The following is a 16,306-nucleotide window of genomic DNA, read 5'->3' as shown; positions in this document are numbered from 1 at the left end:
TGAAAATGATTTACTAAAGTGAAATGGTTCACGAATGGCAAACATTCAAGGAATGAGATACTGAGGACTACGGAACTGTTTTTGTGTAAGAAAAATACAAGAAAATCTTTGAAAAATGTATAGAAGAAGAATTTTAAAATGTAAACACGTTACATATAACACCTGCACGATGCATTCTAGTAATTGAAATAATGAAAGCTTCAAAGTACCACAAAATTTAATAGAAACAAGCAAATTTATTTTTAATAACATTCTTAAATCTGCCCATCGAGATCATAGTAGATAGCCATTTAAGAATTTTTATTTTATTGAAATTAGAATTTTACATACAAAATCAGCTACATAACTTTATTTTCAAAAACAATAAAAACTGTTCTTATTTACTATGGAAAAATATGAACCATTCTGATAAATGAAAAAAATTAATGTGAACAAGATAGAATGGTTTTCTTCTTATTTGCTTGGTTGTCTCTCCTATTTTTATTCCTACAAATTAAGAAAGTCAGAATGATTTTATTTGTTTCCGTGTCTATGGTCTAGTTTGAAACAAATGTGGATTACTTTGGTATCTGCTGAAACATAAATGAGAAGGTTCTTAAAGACTGAATAAAACATTAGGCTGGGTGTTCTATATTTTGGAAACTGAATAAACAAAACTAAGTGGAGCTTGTGGTCACAGACGATTTTTCATTTTTCTTCCTTTGCCCATATGAAAATACATTAATAGAAAATTACCAATGGAAAAACACTTTTAAATTTATGTTACATTCCTATCAACTTTAATAATAATGCTCAGTTAGCAATTATATCAATTTCTTTCAGTCAGTATTAATACTTTGTCTGGAATTAGAGGTAGACTGATATTTGTATTCAAACATTTTGAACCACAGAGTTTTAAGTGCCATATAAGGAATTATATAAAATAGTACTTTTTTGATACTTGAGATTTAACTATTATATTCAAAATAAATTTCTTTTTGATATATAATAAATTGTTGCTTAAAACTCATGTGCTTGAAATTATTACTCTAAGGAACTATTTGTTACTTTTAACTACCAATAGTCTTTAGAAAACAAGAATACCTATTTTCTTATAAGGATTTTCATTTTTGGAAAAAAATAAAGTTCCAATGACTTCAATGCACTTACGGATCCTCCCATAACAAAGAATTAGGTGCCAGAGTGACTACTGATACAAAAAATATAACATTTAGAAATGCAAACTGGTTAAAGAAAAATACTTGTATTACATTTTTAGTTATTCTAATGTTAAAATGTGACTTATACCTCTTAAGAAGTAACTTTTATTTTTTCTCTTACTTGTTAGCATCTTGTGTTAGAATAGACTCCAGCAGTGTATGGGCCCCTCCGGTATTCTTCTGTACCTGTAAAGGCATCCCCTGAAAGACCCAACCACATAAAAGTTCACTCTTGTGGGGGATATGGGAGGCCCTCTATCTGCCAGAAATAAGAGCAAGGGCTTAGAAAAAAACAAAAATTGCAAATTTCTGTATTTTAGGTTTGAAGCATTCTCTATTAATTTTAAAATCCACGATTTTTATTTGTGACACCAAAGGGTTTTCTTTCCCTTTTTAAAAACACACGACCAGGGCACCTGGGTGGCTCAGTTGGTTAAGCAACTGCCTTCGGCTCAGGTCTTGATCCTGGAGTCCTGGGACCGAGTCCCGCATCAGGCTCCCTGCTCAACGGGGAGTCTGCTTCTCCCTCTGACCCTCCCCCCTCTCATGCTCTATCTCATTCTCTCTCTCAAATAAATAAATAAAATCTTAAAAAAACCCCAAAAAACACATGACCACATTTTAAGGTTCTGCCTAATATGTATATAACTGTAAGGATGTCACTTGAAATCTAACAACACAACAAATGAGTCCTTTTCTAGAGATGAAAGATTTCATAAAATTTATTCTTCATTCAGCATCTGAAAATAAACCTGAAATAGTAATTTTTAGAATTATAATGTGAAAAAGAAGTCTTCCATGGTTGAACCCAATTTACAAAAATTTCACATTTTTCTAAGATTTACACTGAATACAACACTACTGTTTAAACTGAATTGTGTGGGTGTGTGTATGTGTGTGTTATTGGGGGAAACCGAGGATTGTGAAGTGAATATTTTTTGGTAACCACTCACTTTAAACTTTGGGAAAAATGTTTACTATATGACAAAAGTAAATTAAGATCATTACTCTTCTGTCACAGATGATTTCCTGGACATGAGAACAAGGTCTTTAATGGATGAAGAAAGTTCTTGAAGCTCTTTACGAGTAGTATTGGTGATATCTTCTTGTTCTTTGTCCAATTCATCACTCGAGGGATCATCTCCCTGTCCAGTCTTCTTATTTTGACTAACTAAATGCTTTACAACTAAACCTTGATACTTTACCAAAAGAGTATGCTGATCCTGTGAAAAGAGAACAGAAGAAAAGTTAACAAACAGGATTTAATTTTCTGTAGAACAAGCTGGATTTGTTCAACCAATACACAGTGAAGGTCTTCATCTTTACAAATCACTGGCCATGTAAGTAGAAAGCTGAATCCAGCAAGGTCCTTGCTGGCAAGGAGTTTACAGGTGAGGGGTGATAAAACACGAATACAGATCATTTTAATGTAAACTGACTTAGCTAAGTTCTATCACCAGAGATTAAATCAAAGTGATATGGAAGTTCAAAGAAGCCAGATTCCTTTTAGCTGAGAAATTTCTAGGAAGAATTTGTGCAGGGTAAGACTTTTGGAACTAGTCCTTGAAGGACAGGTTAAATTTGCATAAACTGAAACGGAAGACTTCTTTTTACCAATAGATCTTCTAGAATCCCAAAAGATTCTTGATCTATGCTGAGTTTTTAAAAATCAATCTTCAGATTCACTGTTCACATTCTCAGAACAGGAAGTCATATTAATACGTTTTGTGTCTTATTGTTCATGATGATTCACATCTATCCATTCAAAATATGCAGAATCTAAAAGCTTGAAAAGTTTCAAATGCATGGAAAATGTAATACCTCTGGAATTTTACTATTAAGAAAAGCAATGATCTGTGGGACACATCTTCCAGGTGCATGGAGCATGCTGTGGGTTGAGAACTGAAACAGAAGGACTGCTGTGAGGTGCAGAATAAGAGCAGGGTCTTCTGTGACTTTTAGCTGTTCAGCCAGTGCTTGTCGATGCTGGAACAGTATCTGCCTAAACAAAAATAAAATCACAAAAACACATTCTCATATTTTAACAAGCTCTCACCAATTTTAGTTCTTCCCTTCGGTAATCATTTTTAGCTTCTCTAGTTTAATTATCTAGCTCCATAAACATCTTAAGGGACATTTGAAATATGAAATATAGACACACTTAACCCTAAATGCTGTGGATAAACTAATATGCTAGAAAATGATAGAGAAAACTACGTAGCAGGGATCCTCAAGGTGTACTTTTTATTTTGAGTTGTTGGGAATCAAACAGAAGTGTACTGATATAGGTAAGATTTCCTGTAAAGAAGGTCTCAAAGCTAGTATGAAGTTCCCAGGCTTGATCAACTATGGGATTAGGGAACCTTGCTACCTTATCGATACCAGTCAGAGAGGACCACGTATATACTGAATATGCTCAAAGGTATGCAGCCATTTGGATACAAGTGTTCTCTGTGCAAGATTCAGGTAGTCAAATTCCAACTTCGGATATGAAATATCACACATCTAAGAATTTATTAATAATATAGATTAATTCAATGTTACCTTTCCCTTTTTTTGTCTCCCCTTTTCACCATAATATCGCAAGCTTCTGCTGCAGAATCCAGACAAGAAAGGAAGTCTTCTATGCTCTGAAATGGTATTTAATGCCACCATTTACTTTTATTAACAGGTTGCCTAAAAAATATAGCCACTCAGTAGTTTTATAATTTTACACCCGAAACATAATTTTTAAAAAGGTCATTTTGTTATTAAACTTGAAATTGTGATTTAGGAGAAAATGTTCCTGGTCTGTTCTCCCCCTTCACCTCCCAAAGAGATTTAGTTTACACTTATTCTGATAAAAATCTACTCAAAGATCACAAATTCTAGCCCCATTATCTAAACAGAATCAAACTTTACTTACCTTTTCATTCAGAGAGCTATGGAGTTTTGTGAGAGCTACTTTGGTTTCTTCTGATAATTTACTTAAAATTTTTTTTCTTACCTGTAAGGGGAAAAAACTCTTTTGGGATTGTGACTTTGACATGTGGTAGATATAAGATCAAACAAAAGAAAACAAAGTATATTTACTACTATAATAGAGTACTGAATGGAATTGATCTTTGTTTTTGAATTTTAGCTTTCAAACTAGGGACAAAAATACGCTAAAAACATTCTAAAATCGGAGAGCTAGCCAATAGCCAGTCAGCCAATCAGGCTAGATATAGCCCTACCCCTCCCTTCTGGCCCAGCAGCAAAGAGGAAGATGGGGGGCGAGGGGGTGGAGAGAAAACCATTCATCTTGTGGGGAAAAGAGAATTTGGGGTAAGAGGCTACTCCCGCTCTCTTCCATCGGGGTAGGAAGAGTGTTCTTCCCTAATGCCAGATGAGGGGGTTCCCACTCATAAGTTCCAGAATGCCTATAAACTAGAGAACTTGCTCCACGGATGGCTGCTTGTTATACTATATGGTGGGTGGAATCTTTTCGGCACCCCTCTCCACATAGATGTGTCTCGTGAAATATGATGGCATTCTTGACCAGAGTCTGATGGCCTTACCAAGTGTGAAATTTCTGGTGGATGCCTAGTGGAATAGTTTGGCTGGCAGGTCCTGCAAGTTACAGTGAGTCTTGGAAGACCAGGGAAACCTGACTCCCTGTCACATGCCACACCAGTTCTTCTGTGCCCTGAAGGGCACGGGATGGGACCCCATGTGTTTCCCACAGCAGAGGTTAGCACAGAGGCAGGATATATGGAACTGTCCAGGCAGTTGGAGATTCACTGCTTGAGCTGAAGACGGGAAGGGGGACAGTACTTTGCTGGGGTAGGAGGGAGAAATAAATGTATCTCTGTTTGGAGGTTTAGGGGAGGTCCCTGCTACAGGGGTTGTCACATGCTAAAAAAACAGGCCCCAAAACAATCTACACCACCGATGGGGCAAGAGACACATCATGAGGCCACAGCATTGGATCTAGATCATAACCAGTGATATGCAGTCACTCCTATGAAACACTCTTGCCTCCTTCATTTTTCCTAAATCTCCAACGTTAAGTGGATCTACAGGGATAGAGAAGAAGAGGAGGAGGAGGAGTGTTAGGGACAGATCACACCTTTCCTTCTTGAAGCAACTGGGAGCCATCGCTCTACCTTACATTTTGAGACAGGAAGAAATGAACTTTGACTTTAGTTTGAGATTAGCATTTTAACAAATAAACTGCAATTCATCTAAACATTGAAATGAGATGGCGTCACTACATGAAAATGACTACAAAGTTATGGAATCTGGCCACAAAACAGTCAAGGGATCGGCAACTCAGCAGGAAAAGGAGATGTGACATAACAATAATTAGGAAAAAATAAAAGTGTTGATTCCAAAGTAATTAAGCATTATTACTTTCAACAGACTGATTATATCACCAATTTAAACTAAAAATCTGATAGATTTTTTTCCCCTAAAAACCCTTTCCTATATTTTACTTTCCTTCAGACTACTTTTGATGTGAGAAAATAAAATATGCTTTTATTTCAAAACATAATACATCAAGAAGGCAAGACAATCACTATCATACTTCACTTGTAATGGCTGCAGGATCATCTACTGCCATCATTAAATCCGAAGCTAAGAAGTTGAAAATGAGGTTAGTGATGTCAGTACATATTGTCTTCAGCAAGTGCTTTGTAAGAGCAGCCTGTGTATCATCTGGAAAATAAAGGTGCTTTATTAAAATGAATGTCCAGGAACAATGATGAAAATCAATGAAAAAATAGTCTTAAGTATACCTGTAAAGAACTTCAGCCCCTTTTCAAACAGCCGAATATTATTGTATAGGTTTGAAACCTCTTCTTGCAAGTCCTTGATTGTGCGCTTTCTACCAGTTCCAGAGGCAGAAGAAGTTGAAGACATGAACACTGAACGTACCACCTCGAGATAAGTTTTATTAAGAGGTCTGTGCACAAGATAAATATATTTAGTTTATTAAAACACACTGGATTTATGCATATAAGAAATTTTGCTTCTATGGAAGTAAGCCTTAAGAAAATACCTCTATATTTTTTAAACAAGATTAATTTGGGGAATAGTTCACAAGCATTTGTCCTCTAATCCTAGGACTTATAACTTAAATGCATTATTTTTCTCAGTTTTAAAGTACTCAAAATTATTGCACTAATGACAGTAAGGAGGGCGCCTGGGTGGCTCAGTTGGTTAAGCGACTGCCTTCGGCTCATGGTCATGATCCTGGAGTCCCGGGATCGAGTCCCACATCGGGCTCCCTGCTCTGCTTCTCCCTCTGACCCTCCTCCCTCTCATGCTCTCTGTCTCTCATTCTCTCTCTCGCAAATAAATAAAATCTTAAAAAAAAAAGAAAAGAAAAGAAAAGAAAAGACAGTAAGGATAGCAGTAACAAAAGCTTCAATTCAAATTCAGTCCGAAGTAATTTTTAAAAGTTCATTTGGAGAATAGGACATAAATCTGTTCCCTATTCACAGGAATAATAAATTCTCAATTTCTAAAGTTCTATAAAAGATATTAAAACTTTTTATGCTCAACAACTTCAGAAGAGATTATTTTAAGTAATGGCAAATGGTTAGTAGTAACTATCTTCTTACATATGAAAAATATGATTATGTACTGTATTCATGCACAAAAAATATTCAGTGAAATGAAAAAAAATCTCACTACAAAAGCTATATTTCTAAATTCAAAGCTAGATGCACTGGGCTCCTGGATTGCATTTATAGACGCTTACACAATGGAACTAACTTGAGGGAAAATCATGTTAGTAACGGTAAAGTTATACACAATTTCTTTTACTTCTGTATAAAAATAAATTTAGCTTGGCTCAATTACAAGCTAGTGCTGTCTAAATTTGTTCTCTGAACACAGTTTGTTACTTTCTTTCTCCCTAAAAGTGCACTGTTTATCCTCTGTCAAATCTAGATAGAAAATGGTCTTTTCTTTCTTTTAGATATTACTTTTTTATGCTATGTCAGAGAGCAGCCAGTGACTGGCGTTGGTGTTTTTCTCCCACCTAGGACTGAAACATCAGTGACCGAGGATGCCTCCGCACTCTCGCCTTTTATTTCCCACACTGCCTCGCCCAAAGCACTTACACGTCTGTTGAACAGAACAGCAAACAGCAAACAAAATCTGGAATTTGGTGGCTAGATTAAATTCTAAGCTTTGAAAAGAAAAGACTTAAAAGCTATGCTTTCCATGATGTTGGTGAAAATTTTATTTAATAACTCATTGAATTTCTATCATAAAACAGAAAAAATATGTTTTTATACTTACTTTATTAAGTGCTCAGCGAGTTCAGAAATAAATTCCTCAGGGGCATCTTGTACGTGTTTTCTTAAAACATCTTCAATCTCATCCTGGAACATAAAAGTGATCTCTGGCTTCTTCTTTCCTATAGCAGAAATGCACAATAGGAAAAAACAACAAAAACATAAAGCAACCTAAAAGCAAACAAGGTTCATTAACATATTTAATGGTAATTAACTTACCATTAAGATGGTAATTCATTCATAGACATTGCCAGTGTCAGATAGCAATAACCAATGAAAACAATTTTAAAAATAGGACACATAGTGGCATTTCTTTTGAGTAATAATTTTCTAACTTTATTTAATGACTGTTCTAATGTCAATCAGAAAATAATAAAGATGATTTTCCCCCTGATCTAACTTGGATGATGCAAATAGTGGAAAATCAAAATAATCAACTGGATGGAAAAAAAATCTTTTAAGAAAAAGGTAACTTCTCTTTGTTGAACAATGTATACTGAGCAGAATTTCCTTCTTTATAAAAATGAACAGTTACTAAAAATCAAATCATCCTTATAATTTACAGAAGATCTTCAGGAAAAGCCTCTATAATCATGTGAATGACAACTCCAGTAGAATTAAGCTAAAAATTATCTTTTGGGAAAGGCAAAGATGAAAAAAAAACCTCATAATTTTACACTCATCATTTATTTTTCTTCTTACAAAAATAATTCTATGCCAGGAAAAATTTGTACGCAGCTACTGTAATGGAAATAATCGTTAAGTGTGGAAATGTCATGCCTCCTCACCGACTTGGATAAGCACGGGTTGCAAAGAAAGCTAACAGTATTTCCATTATTAATATTGTAAAAATATAAAAGTGATTATTTCCAGCTAGATTTGATTATTGTAAAACCTTAGACATAAAAATAAAAAAACAGTAAAATAAATAAATTAAAAAATAGCTCAAAAATCGGTAAGTAAGTTGACATCACGGCTTTAGAACCGATGGACACGTTAGAACAGATCCAATATCCTTTCTTTTTGAGATCTGCTATCCATTCCTGGACTTTCACATCACATAGTTTCTGCTTTCTCTGTTTGCTTCCTGCATGCATTTTATAAGTTATTAAATTATATTTCCATCTAGTAATCTTTCACACTGAGTTGATGCTGTGATTTAGCTGGGAACCTAATTACATCCCCCATTTCAGAGATTATAACACAACCCCCTTTCAAAGGCACTGAAATTATATCTTTTTAGGTAGAATGGTTTTACTACCTTTATAGCCCTTCTCCATAATCTGTGCACAAAAGGAGTATCACATGCCTCATTTAACAATTACTTAAAGCTACAGATATTAGAGAAGTATTTTATGAAATGCCCCTTCTCTCCCACCCCTAGTACATCTGGGGAATAGAGAAATTCATTTATCAATGAAAACTTAAAACCCACAGAGGACAGTCTTAATACTATTTAAAATAAGAACAGGGCTAGTAGTTTCTATGAAGATCATTTTAATTAATATTGTTTTATGCATGTTGAGAACAGTAGCTCTTTTGACCTGTCTTTATTATTCTTCTTTACCTAAAGCAAAGAATACGTTAAAGATAGATCTGAAGCGATGATGCTATCACTAGTCCTAGCCCATTAATGGCCAAAGCCGTGTCACTTGATACCTATACCTCCCAGCTCGAGCCCACACACAACGAGCTCTGTGGAAGAGGTAAAATAAAAATTTCAAATGATCATCATTTCAAGTTTTCTTCTCTTTTTACTGGGGAAAAAGAAAACGGAGGTATCATAGATTCATTTAGTAAATTTATTTAAAACACAATTTATAAAAGAATCATAATTTTATTTAGAAAAACTAACAGCTCTTGCTGACTTAACAGTACCAAATGCGAACAAGTGTCCAAAAAAGAAGATGCATATGCTTAATTCTCCCCCTTAGATAGAAGCAACCAACCAATTAGATGTTACCATAACACTTAAATATGCATAAGCTCAATGTTTCCTACTTGAATATGCAGAAACCCACTTGTAATAAAATATTGTAATTTGTTTTGTAGGGCAGTGGGAAACCATAAAAATGACTATGCAAGTTGAAACTGTGCAAGGTGGGCTCTCTGCTCCTTGGGAGCCTGCTTCTCCCTCTGCCTCTCTCTCTGTCTCTCATGAATAAATAAATAAAAATCTTTAAAAAAAAAAAAAAAAGGGCGCCTGGGTGGCTCAGATGGTTAAGCGTCTGCCTTCGGCTCAGGTCATGATCCCAGGGTCCTGGGATCGAGTCCCGCATCGGGCTCTCTGCTCCTTGGGAGCCTGCTTCTCCCTCTGCCTCTCTCTCTGTCTCTCATGAATAAATAAATAAAAATCTTTAAATAAAAAAAAAAAAAAGAAAAGAAACTGTGCAAGGTGTTCTTAACAAACAATGGGAAAACTTATGACTATTCTGTGATTTTTTAAAAAAATGTCTGTGAAAACATTAAGAGCTCTTACTGTTGGTTATAAATGTAAAGGGAAATGAAAAAGAAAACTAATACTTAAAATTTAGTATACTGTAATTTAGCTTATCAGAAACACTGGGCAACAAAGTATTTTATTTCTTTGTAAAAAATTTATCAAAAATAGTCTGAACAGCGCTTGCCTTCTTCTCAGGCTGTAACTTACAGAGCAAGCATCTTTTCTATGCCTTGGCAAGTTGTCATTCTCCTTTTTTAACTCTGGATCAGCTCACAACATTTTATCCTTTGCCCTTTCAATGTTGTGAAACATCTCTGGGAATTCCTTTAATATGAAGTTTTCTGCCAACTACACATCCTCTAGGACATTTTCATCCTCTCCGTCACAACCACTTTCCCCATTTGGTCAGTAAGTGCCTCTGCCAAGCTCCTGTGGCTGCATACCTAGTCTCCTGAACAGTGGCAATGCCAACATTCCCACAGTCAGCTAGTTCTTCCCGAACACCATTTATTCTTGATTCATATTTTACTTCCAGTGTTATCACTTTTCATTTCTTGGCTGCATTTTCATCTTTGCTGGCCAGTTCCCTTTTGATTATCCATTTGGCAAAATGTCATAGGGATTCATCACTGGGAGACAAGGAGGCAACATAACTACATGGTTTGTTGTCTGCGCATAAAGTGAAGAAGAGACGCACAGGGATCAATCACTGACAGACTTTGAAACAAGTGATGTGATTGTCATAGCTCATGATGCACATATATTATTTATGTGCTGATCAATGGCCTGAGGAGCCAGCAGCATTGCCTGTACTTTATACAAGTACTCATTGTTAATACACCCTGGTAACTAGAATATGAACCATGTTGATGGGGGCCTGGTGTTATCAACTAAGCCGTGGTAACTGAAATTCGTGTGCAAAACTGTGCACAGCAAGAACTTCTTGCAGAAGCATATACATCTAATGGTCTACATCTTAAGAAAATGTTTGCAAAATGACACACTCTCAAAGGAAAAGTAAATTAAAGCTACACACCAGTGTGAGATGACTCATCATCACTATCCTCTTCTTTTCTTCCTTTCTTCTTGATTTTTTTAATTTTGTACTCCCTGGCATTACCACCACCACCTCCTCTCACACTTCCACTGCCCTCTGGTGGGAAATGACATTAGTTAGTATTAGCTAACTGGAGATTTTTAGAAAATGATGACACTATATTGTCATATTTAACTGTACAGCAGAACAATAAAAGCCAAATAATTAAACTTTTAAAAGCTGCTATTTAAGGTGGGAGCTTTTTTTATTACAACAGAAGTTTTGTAATTCAGTCAATAAAAACTTAGTAAAATGTGAAACCTCTTGAATTTGAGCAACTCACGTAGATAGCTTACCTGCTCTAAAGGCAGGCTCTTCCACAGTCTCTTCTTCCTTCACTAAGGATACCTCTTTTCTATAGCTTTGTCTGACTTTGTCTTGGCCAAACCCATTCCTTTACCGCTTCTTCTACCTTCCCCAGAAGAAATGTGCCCTCACTTGCTCATCTCTGTTACTACAGCCTCATTAATATCCCCTATTACAGTACTTCACAAGTTTAATTACCCTTGGTTTTGTCCTTTTGGTTGAAAGATTATGTTTATAGGAGACATCCTGAGTCTCCCACCACCCAATGAGACAATGAACTTCTTGAAAACAGGGAGCATGTCTCACTAATGTTTGTATCCTTGGGGTTTAAGCAATGCTTGACATATTAAAAGGAGCTCGATAAATGCTGACCATGAATATTAAGTTGGATGAGTAGAAAAATATAGTTATCAATCACCTATTGGCTAAAGAAAGACGAAAAAAATACAAATTATGAGACAAACTAAAACACTGTAAATAAAAGTAATGTTGTTGAGATATTTCTCTGCTTTACATATTTACATTTAAAGTATCAATTCAACAAAATAGAATACTTATCTAATAATAGGATTGAAACACCGAAAAATATTGAAAATATATTTCTTCATAAAAGATTAATTTTCCATAAAGTAAAATGACATACAAACTACAGATTTTTTTAAGTTCTAAGTACAATTCCTTTAAATTTCATCATGTCCTATAATTGTAAGTTCTAATAATTTATTTTCCCTTGCTTTTATGATAGAAAAAACAATTCTCTGGGTGATAGACATTGGGGAGGGTATGTGTTATGGTGAGCGCTGTGAATTGTGTAAGACTGTTGAATCACAGACCTGTACCTCTGAAACAAATAATACATTATATGTTAAAAAAAAAAAAAAAGAAGAAGATAGCAGGAAGGGAGAAACGAAGAGGGAGAAATTGGAGGGGGAGACGAACCATGAGAGACTATGGACTCTGAGAAACAAACTGAGGGTTCTAGAGGGGAGGGGGGTGGGGGGATGGGTCAGCCTGGTGATGGGTATTAAAGAGGGCATGTATTGAATGGAGCACTGGGTGTTATATGCAAACAATGAATCGTGGAACACTACCTCAAAAACTAATGATGTAATGTATGGTGATTAACATAACATGATAAAAAAAGATAACCTTGGAAATAAAAAAAAAAGAAAAATACAATTCTCTCAAAATCATACATTTGGCAATAAATTTCTCAGAGGGAAGACATTTAAATCTGACATTATTCCATGCACTATATCTAAACTATTATGATATGACAGTACTATCCTTGAGATGATGACCAGATGACTCTGAATTTTTAGAAGGAAATAAAACAGACTAGCTATTCTGACATAAGTGCAACCAATGGCTTAAGGTGAATTTATAAGCATATCTTCAAATAATATGATAAAATATGCATGGCTGTGAATACTACCATGATTTATTAGAGTATGGTTTTCCCAGAAAAATACAGAGAAATTTCAAAGTATCAAAATTGAAAGATATTTTAGAAAAAGGTTTTTGAAGAGGAAAGAAACAATCTCAAAGAAAACAGAGTGAATTCCCACAACAAAAATGAAGTTTTTATAACACATCTTCAATATAGGTATATTAATGAAACATGTTGAATATCTAGTTTCTTTAACTCTGATGCAGGACTAATAAAATCGTTCCTACTATAAAAAGTATGGAAAACACATGTTAATTTCCAAATGCAAGTTACTAGTATACCAGTGCTACCTAGAATAATTTCCAGTGATTCTTAATTAAAAAAAACAAAACAAAACAAAAAAACAGAAATGAGATCTCCTTGGGAAATTCATTCATTCAATAAATAATTTATAGAACATCTAAAATACATCAACAAGTGCTCTAAGGACTAGGGAAGCAATAAACGAGATGGACAAGGTTTCCAAACAAAACACAAGACAGTGATAAAAGCGATACAAAAAAGACTGGAAGATAATATGATGGAGAGTGACCATGTCTACCATTCCAGGTGGTGAGGGAGGCCTCTCTGAGGAACTGACATTTAAACTTGAGCTCTGAATTAGAAGAAGAAATCTGTTACCTGAAGTTCGAGAGAGAACATTCAGGGAGAGGGAATAGCTAATGCAAAGGCTCTCAGGTAAACACAAACTTGCCAAATCTGAGAATCCAAAAAAAAAAGGCTACTGGGCTGGAATATAGACGGTGAGGGGGCAAACAATGGGACATGGGCCAGGTCATGAAATTAACTTAGTTCTCACAAAATAAAAAAAGAATAAGTAACCACTAATATTTCCATTTTCATAATAAATTTAATTCATTAAGAAAAGATTTGACTAATATTAACAGTTGAAGATAAATCCCCTTCAAAGGGCCTAATAAATGTAGAGTTCACTGCAACAAATAAAACTCATCTTTGAATCTTCTTGGTTAATAATAATTTATTACCTGTTGCTTTTCTCCTTCGTTCATCTTTTTTATCCTTTTTACTTGTATTAATGCTTTCTAAAATGGAGACCTGTTTCAGATCATCTTCAGTGATTAAATGAACAGGATTATTTTTCATTTCCTGAAATAAAACATGTTTTTGGTAAGCAAAAATATATGGCATTACAGAAAACATAAAATAAAAGTTATTTACATACTCAATTATTATTACTCATCCTAATTATTCTTGTTCGCTCTTTTTGCTAAGAAGGACTATAGAGCCAGGTCCAACAGTTGCCCCTCTGAAACTATTTCTCCTTGCCAAAGATCAGTCTCTTCCCTTGCTGTTCTTAACTTTTTGATTCTGTGATCAAATAATGAAAAATCCTATCCGGTCCCTGAAAAACTGATCACACATCAGATGCAACCTCTTCAGCTGATTTGGCTTCTTTTAACCACTGCTTACTAGGTGACCTTGCTGTTCTTCTTTTTGAGGCTTCCAAGTCCAGTGCCACTTGGCTAACTGAGAATAACAAAATCTCCATCCCTCACCCTAACAGAACGACCATGTAGGATGAGTTGGCACACTTAAATCATATAAACTGTTTTTCCTCTGGACTCATTCCTGATCTCTGCTTTTTAAAAATTTATGTTTTAAAAAAAAACATAAAAAATTATGTTTTCTGAACTATTTCCATGTTCAGAAACTGTTTTTTCAACATGGGACAGGGTTCTAAATCTGTACTGACAAAAGCACATTTTCATGTTAAAAATGGCATTTCCTTTTTGGTTTCCTGAAGGAAAATGTTTAGAATGTTGACAGTTCAAACAACAGAATCAATTTTTTTCCCTCAAATTATTTTTGTAGTTGCAGGGAGGAGCACAAAGAAATAAAAATTGATGACCATGTTTTTATTTTAGTGTAAATAAATAATGTAGCCATTTAGTGACTTGGAGCTAAATGTGCTAGACATTTTGTATACATCCATCCTTTATTTAAATTTATCTTTAGAAAGGAGGCATCATCACCCTTTCTTTGAAGATGTGGAAACTGGAGATCTATTTGTCCAAAGTCAAAAAGAGTAAAAAAGTTGAGACTGGAACTCAGGTGTACTGGTATCAATCCTATGTATTTTTACTCTTCTCTGCTGCCTGGCAGGCAAGACACAGAAAATTATCTCTCTTTTTTTAAACTATTAAAGAGCTTAAAAGGAATAGAGAGGAATACAAATTACTTACATACTTAATAAGCTCTCACGGATTTATTAACAGTCTAAGATAAATGTGCTTGTTCCACCTATCCGTGAGCAGGCTTTATAAGTAGATGGGGCTGCTAACTAGAAATATGAATTAAATTTAGGTCATTAAAGCAGGCCTGGCAGGACCGCTGCTTCTAGACACTTTGACAGCACTTGTTCTGAGGAGCTAATCAATTTCTGATAGTAACAATTTCTTTCCTAAGTTATCCCATTTCTGCATCCCAAATAGGTAAAATTAATAAGGCTCTACCTGATTTAGTAAATATATAGTGTAGTGATTGATTGATATACTGTATATTTATGCCTATAATCCACAGACACCATTTTTGTGGATTTTAATGTTGGACTAATACCTTTAGGTGACTTAACTGTGAAGTGTATAATTTCATTTATATGATTTCAATTTATAAAATCAGCTCCCTAAGTTCTAACTTATATGTGCTGATGGGAGTGAAGAAGGGGAAAAACAAATCAAGAAGAAAAAGACAGGAATGATGCATTAAAGGAAAATGATGCATGAAACACAGTGTTCACTTTTGGGGATATGCTGCATACTCCATTTTTCAAAAGATGTCAGATGATTCTAATGTGAAAATCCTGTTAAGATTAGTAAGGGAAAGGAAATCTGGCATACCTTTTCAGCTTTCTGGTGCATCAGTCCACTGAAGTGTTCTGTGCAGTTATTTATGAATTTTTCGCTGACTACAACAGTGTCGCTAAAGACTACAGCTGAAGCTTGCTTGCTGAATGCTCTCATCACCTGTTGAAGCAACATGGCAGCATCTTCAACTGATAAAGAACTGGGTAACAGAGGCTAGAATCAGAAACAAAATGAAAACAAGTATAAATACAGTATCACAGAGACAAACCATTTTTTACACATATATGCCCTCCCTAGGTGATCTCATTAAGTCCAGTGGCCTTCAGAAACATCTCTATGCTGATAACCTCCCAAATTATATTTCTGCTTTCATCATCACTCTGAGCTCTGGAGTCATATGCCCACTGCCTCCCTAACATTTCTGCTCTTATGCCTAATAGGCATCTCAAATTCCACATGTCCAGAACAACACTGATTGCAGCCGCCTATCCCCCAACACCTAGGTCCCACCCACCCTTCTCCATTGTTCCCCCATCTCAATTAATGGTACTGTTCTCCATGCAGTTGATCAGGACCCAAACCTACATGTCACACTCAATTCCTCTCATAAACCCACAAACAAACCACCATCAAGTCCTGACAACTTTACCTCCAAAATAGATTTCTTAGCTCTTTGGACTATCTGAAATTACCATTTTCATTAACTATCTCCACTTAG

General features: G+C 35.2%; 1 protein-coding gene across 2 annotated transcripts in view; it reads right to left on the bottom strand.

Annotated features, from left to right (window-relative positions):
- Positions 1 to 216: 216 nt before the first annotated feature.
- Positions 217 to 16,306, bottom strand: part of UFL1 (UFM1 specific ligase 1) — a 33,575-nt gene continuing 17,485 nt past the window's right edge. For both annotated transcript variants that reach the window (XM_045867242.2, XM_045867244.3), the window contains exons 10-19: positions 15,622 to 15,801; positions 13,750 to 13,870; positions 10,948 to 11,064; positions 7,473 to 7,590; positions 5,960 to 6,126; positions 5,749 to 5,879; positions 4,105 to 4,185; positions 3,744 to 3,829; positions 3,021 to 3,201; positions 217 to 2,422 (exon numbers count right to left, since the gene is read on the bottom strand). In XM_045867242.2, coding sequence (XP_045723198.1) covers positions 2,204 to 2,422; positions 3,021 to 3,201; positions 3,744 to 3,829; positions 4,105 to 4,185; positions 5,749 to 5,879; positions 5,960 to 6,126; positions 7,473 to 7,590; positions 10,948 to 11,064; positions 13,750 to 13,870; positions 15,622 to 15,801 — 1,401 coding nt within the window. In that variant the 3' untranslated portion in view covers positions 217 to 2,203. The remainder of the gene's footprint in view (positions 2,423 to 3,020; positions 3,202 to 3,743; positions 3,830 to 4,104; positions 4,186 to 5,748; positions 5,880 to 5,959; positions 6,127 to 7,472; positions 7,591 to 10,947; positions 11,065 to 13,749; positions 13,871 to 15,621; positions 15,802 to 16,306) is intronic.

The sequence above is a fragment of the Mirounga angustirostris genome, unplaced genomic scaffold (assembly GCF_029215605.1).
Source record: "Mirounga angustirostris isolate CCGP_5_RB_7025 unplaced genomic scaffold, mMirAng1.0.hap1 SCAF_8, whole genome shotgun sequence".
In the NCBI taxonomy this organism is placed as follows: Eukaryota; Metazoa; Chordata; class Mammalia; order Carnivora; family Phocidae; genus Mirounga; species Mirounga angustirostris.
Note: the sequence above shows the minus strand (reverse complement) of the source record. Positions and strands in the feature narration are given on the sequence as shown.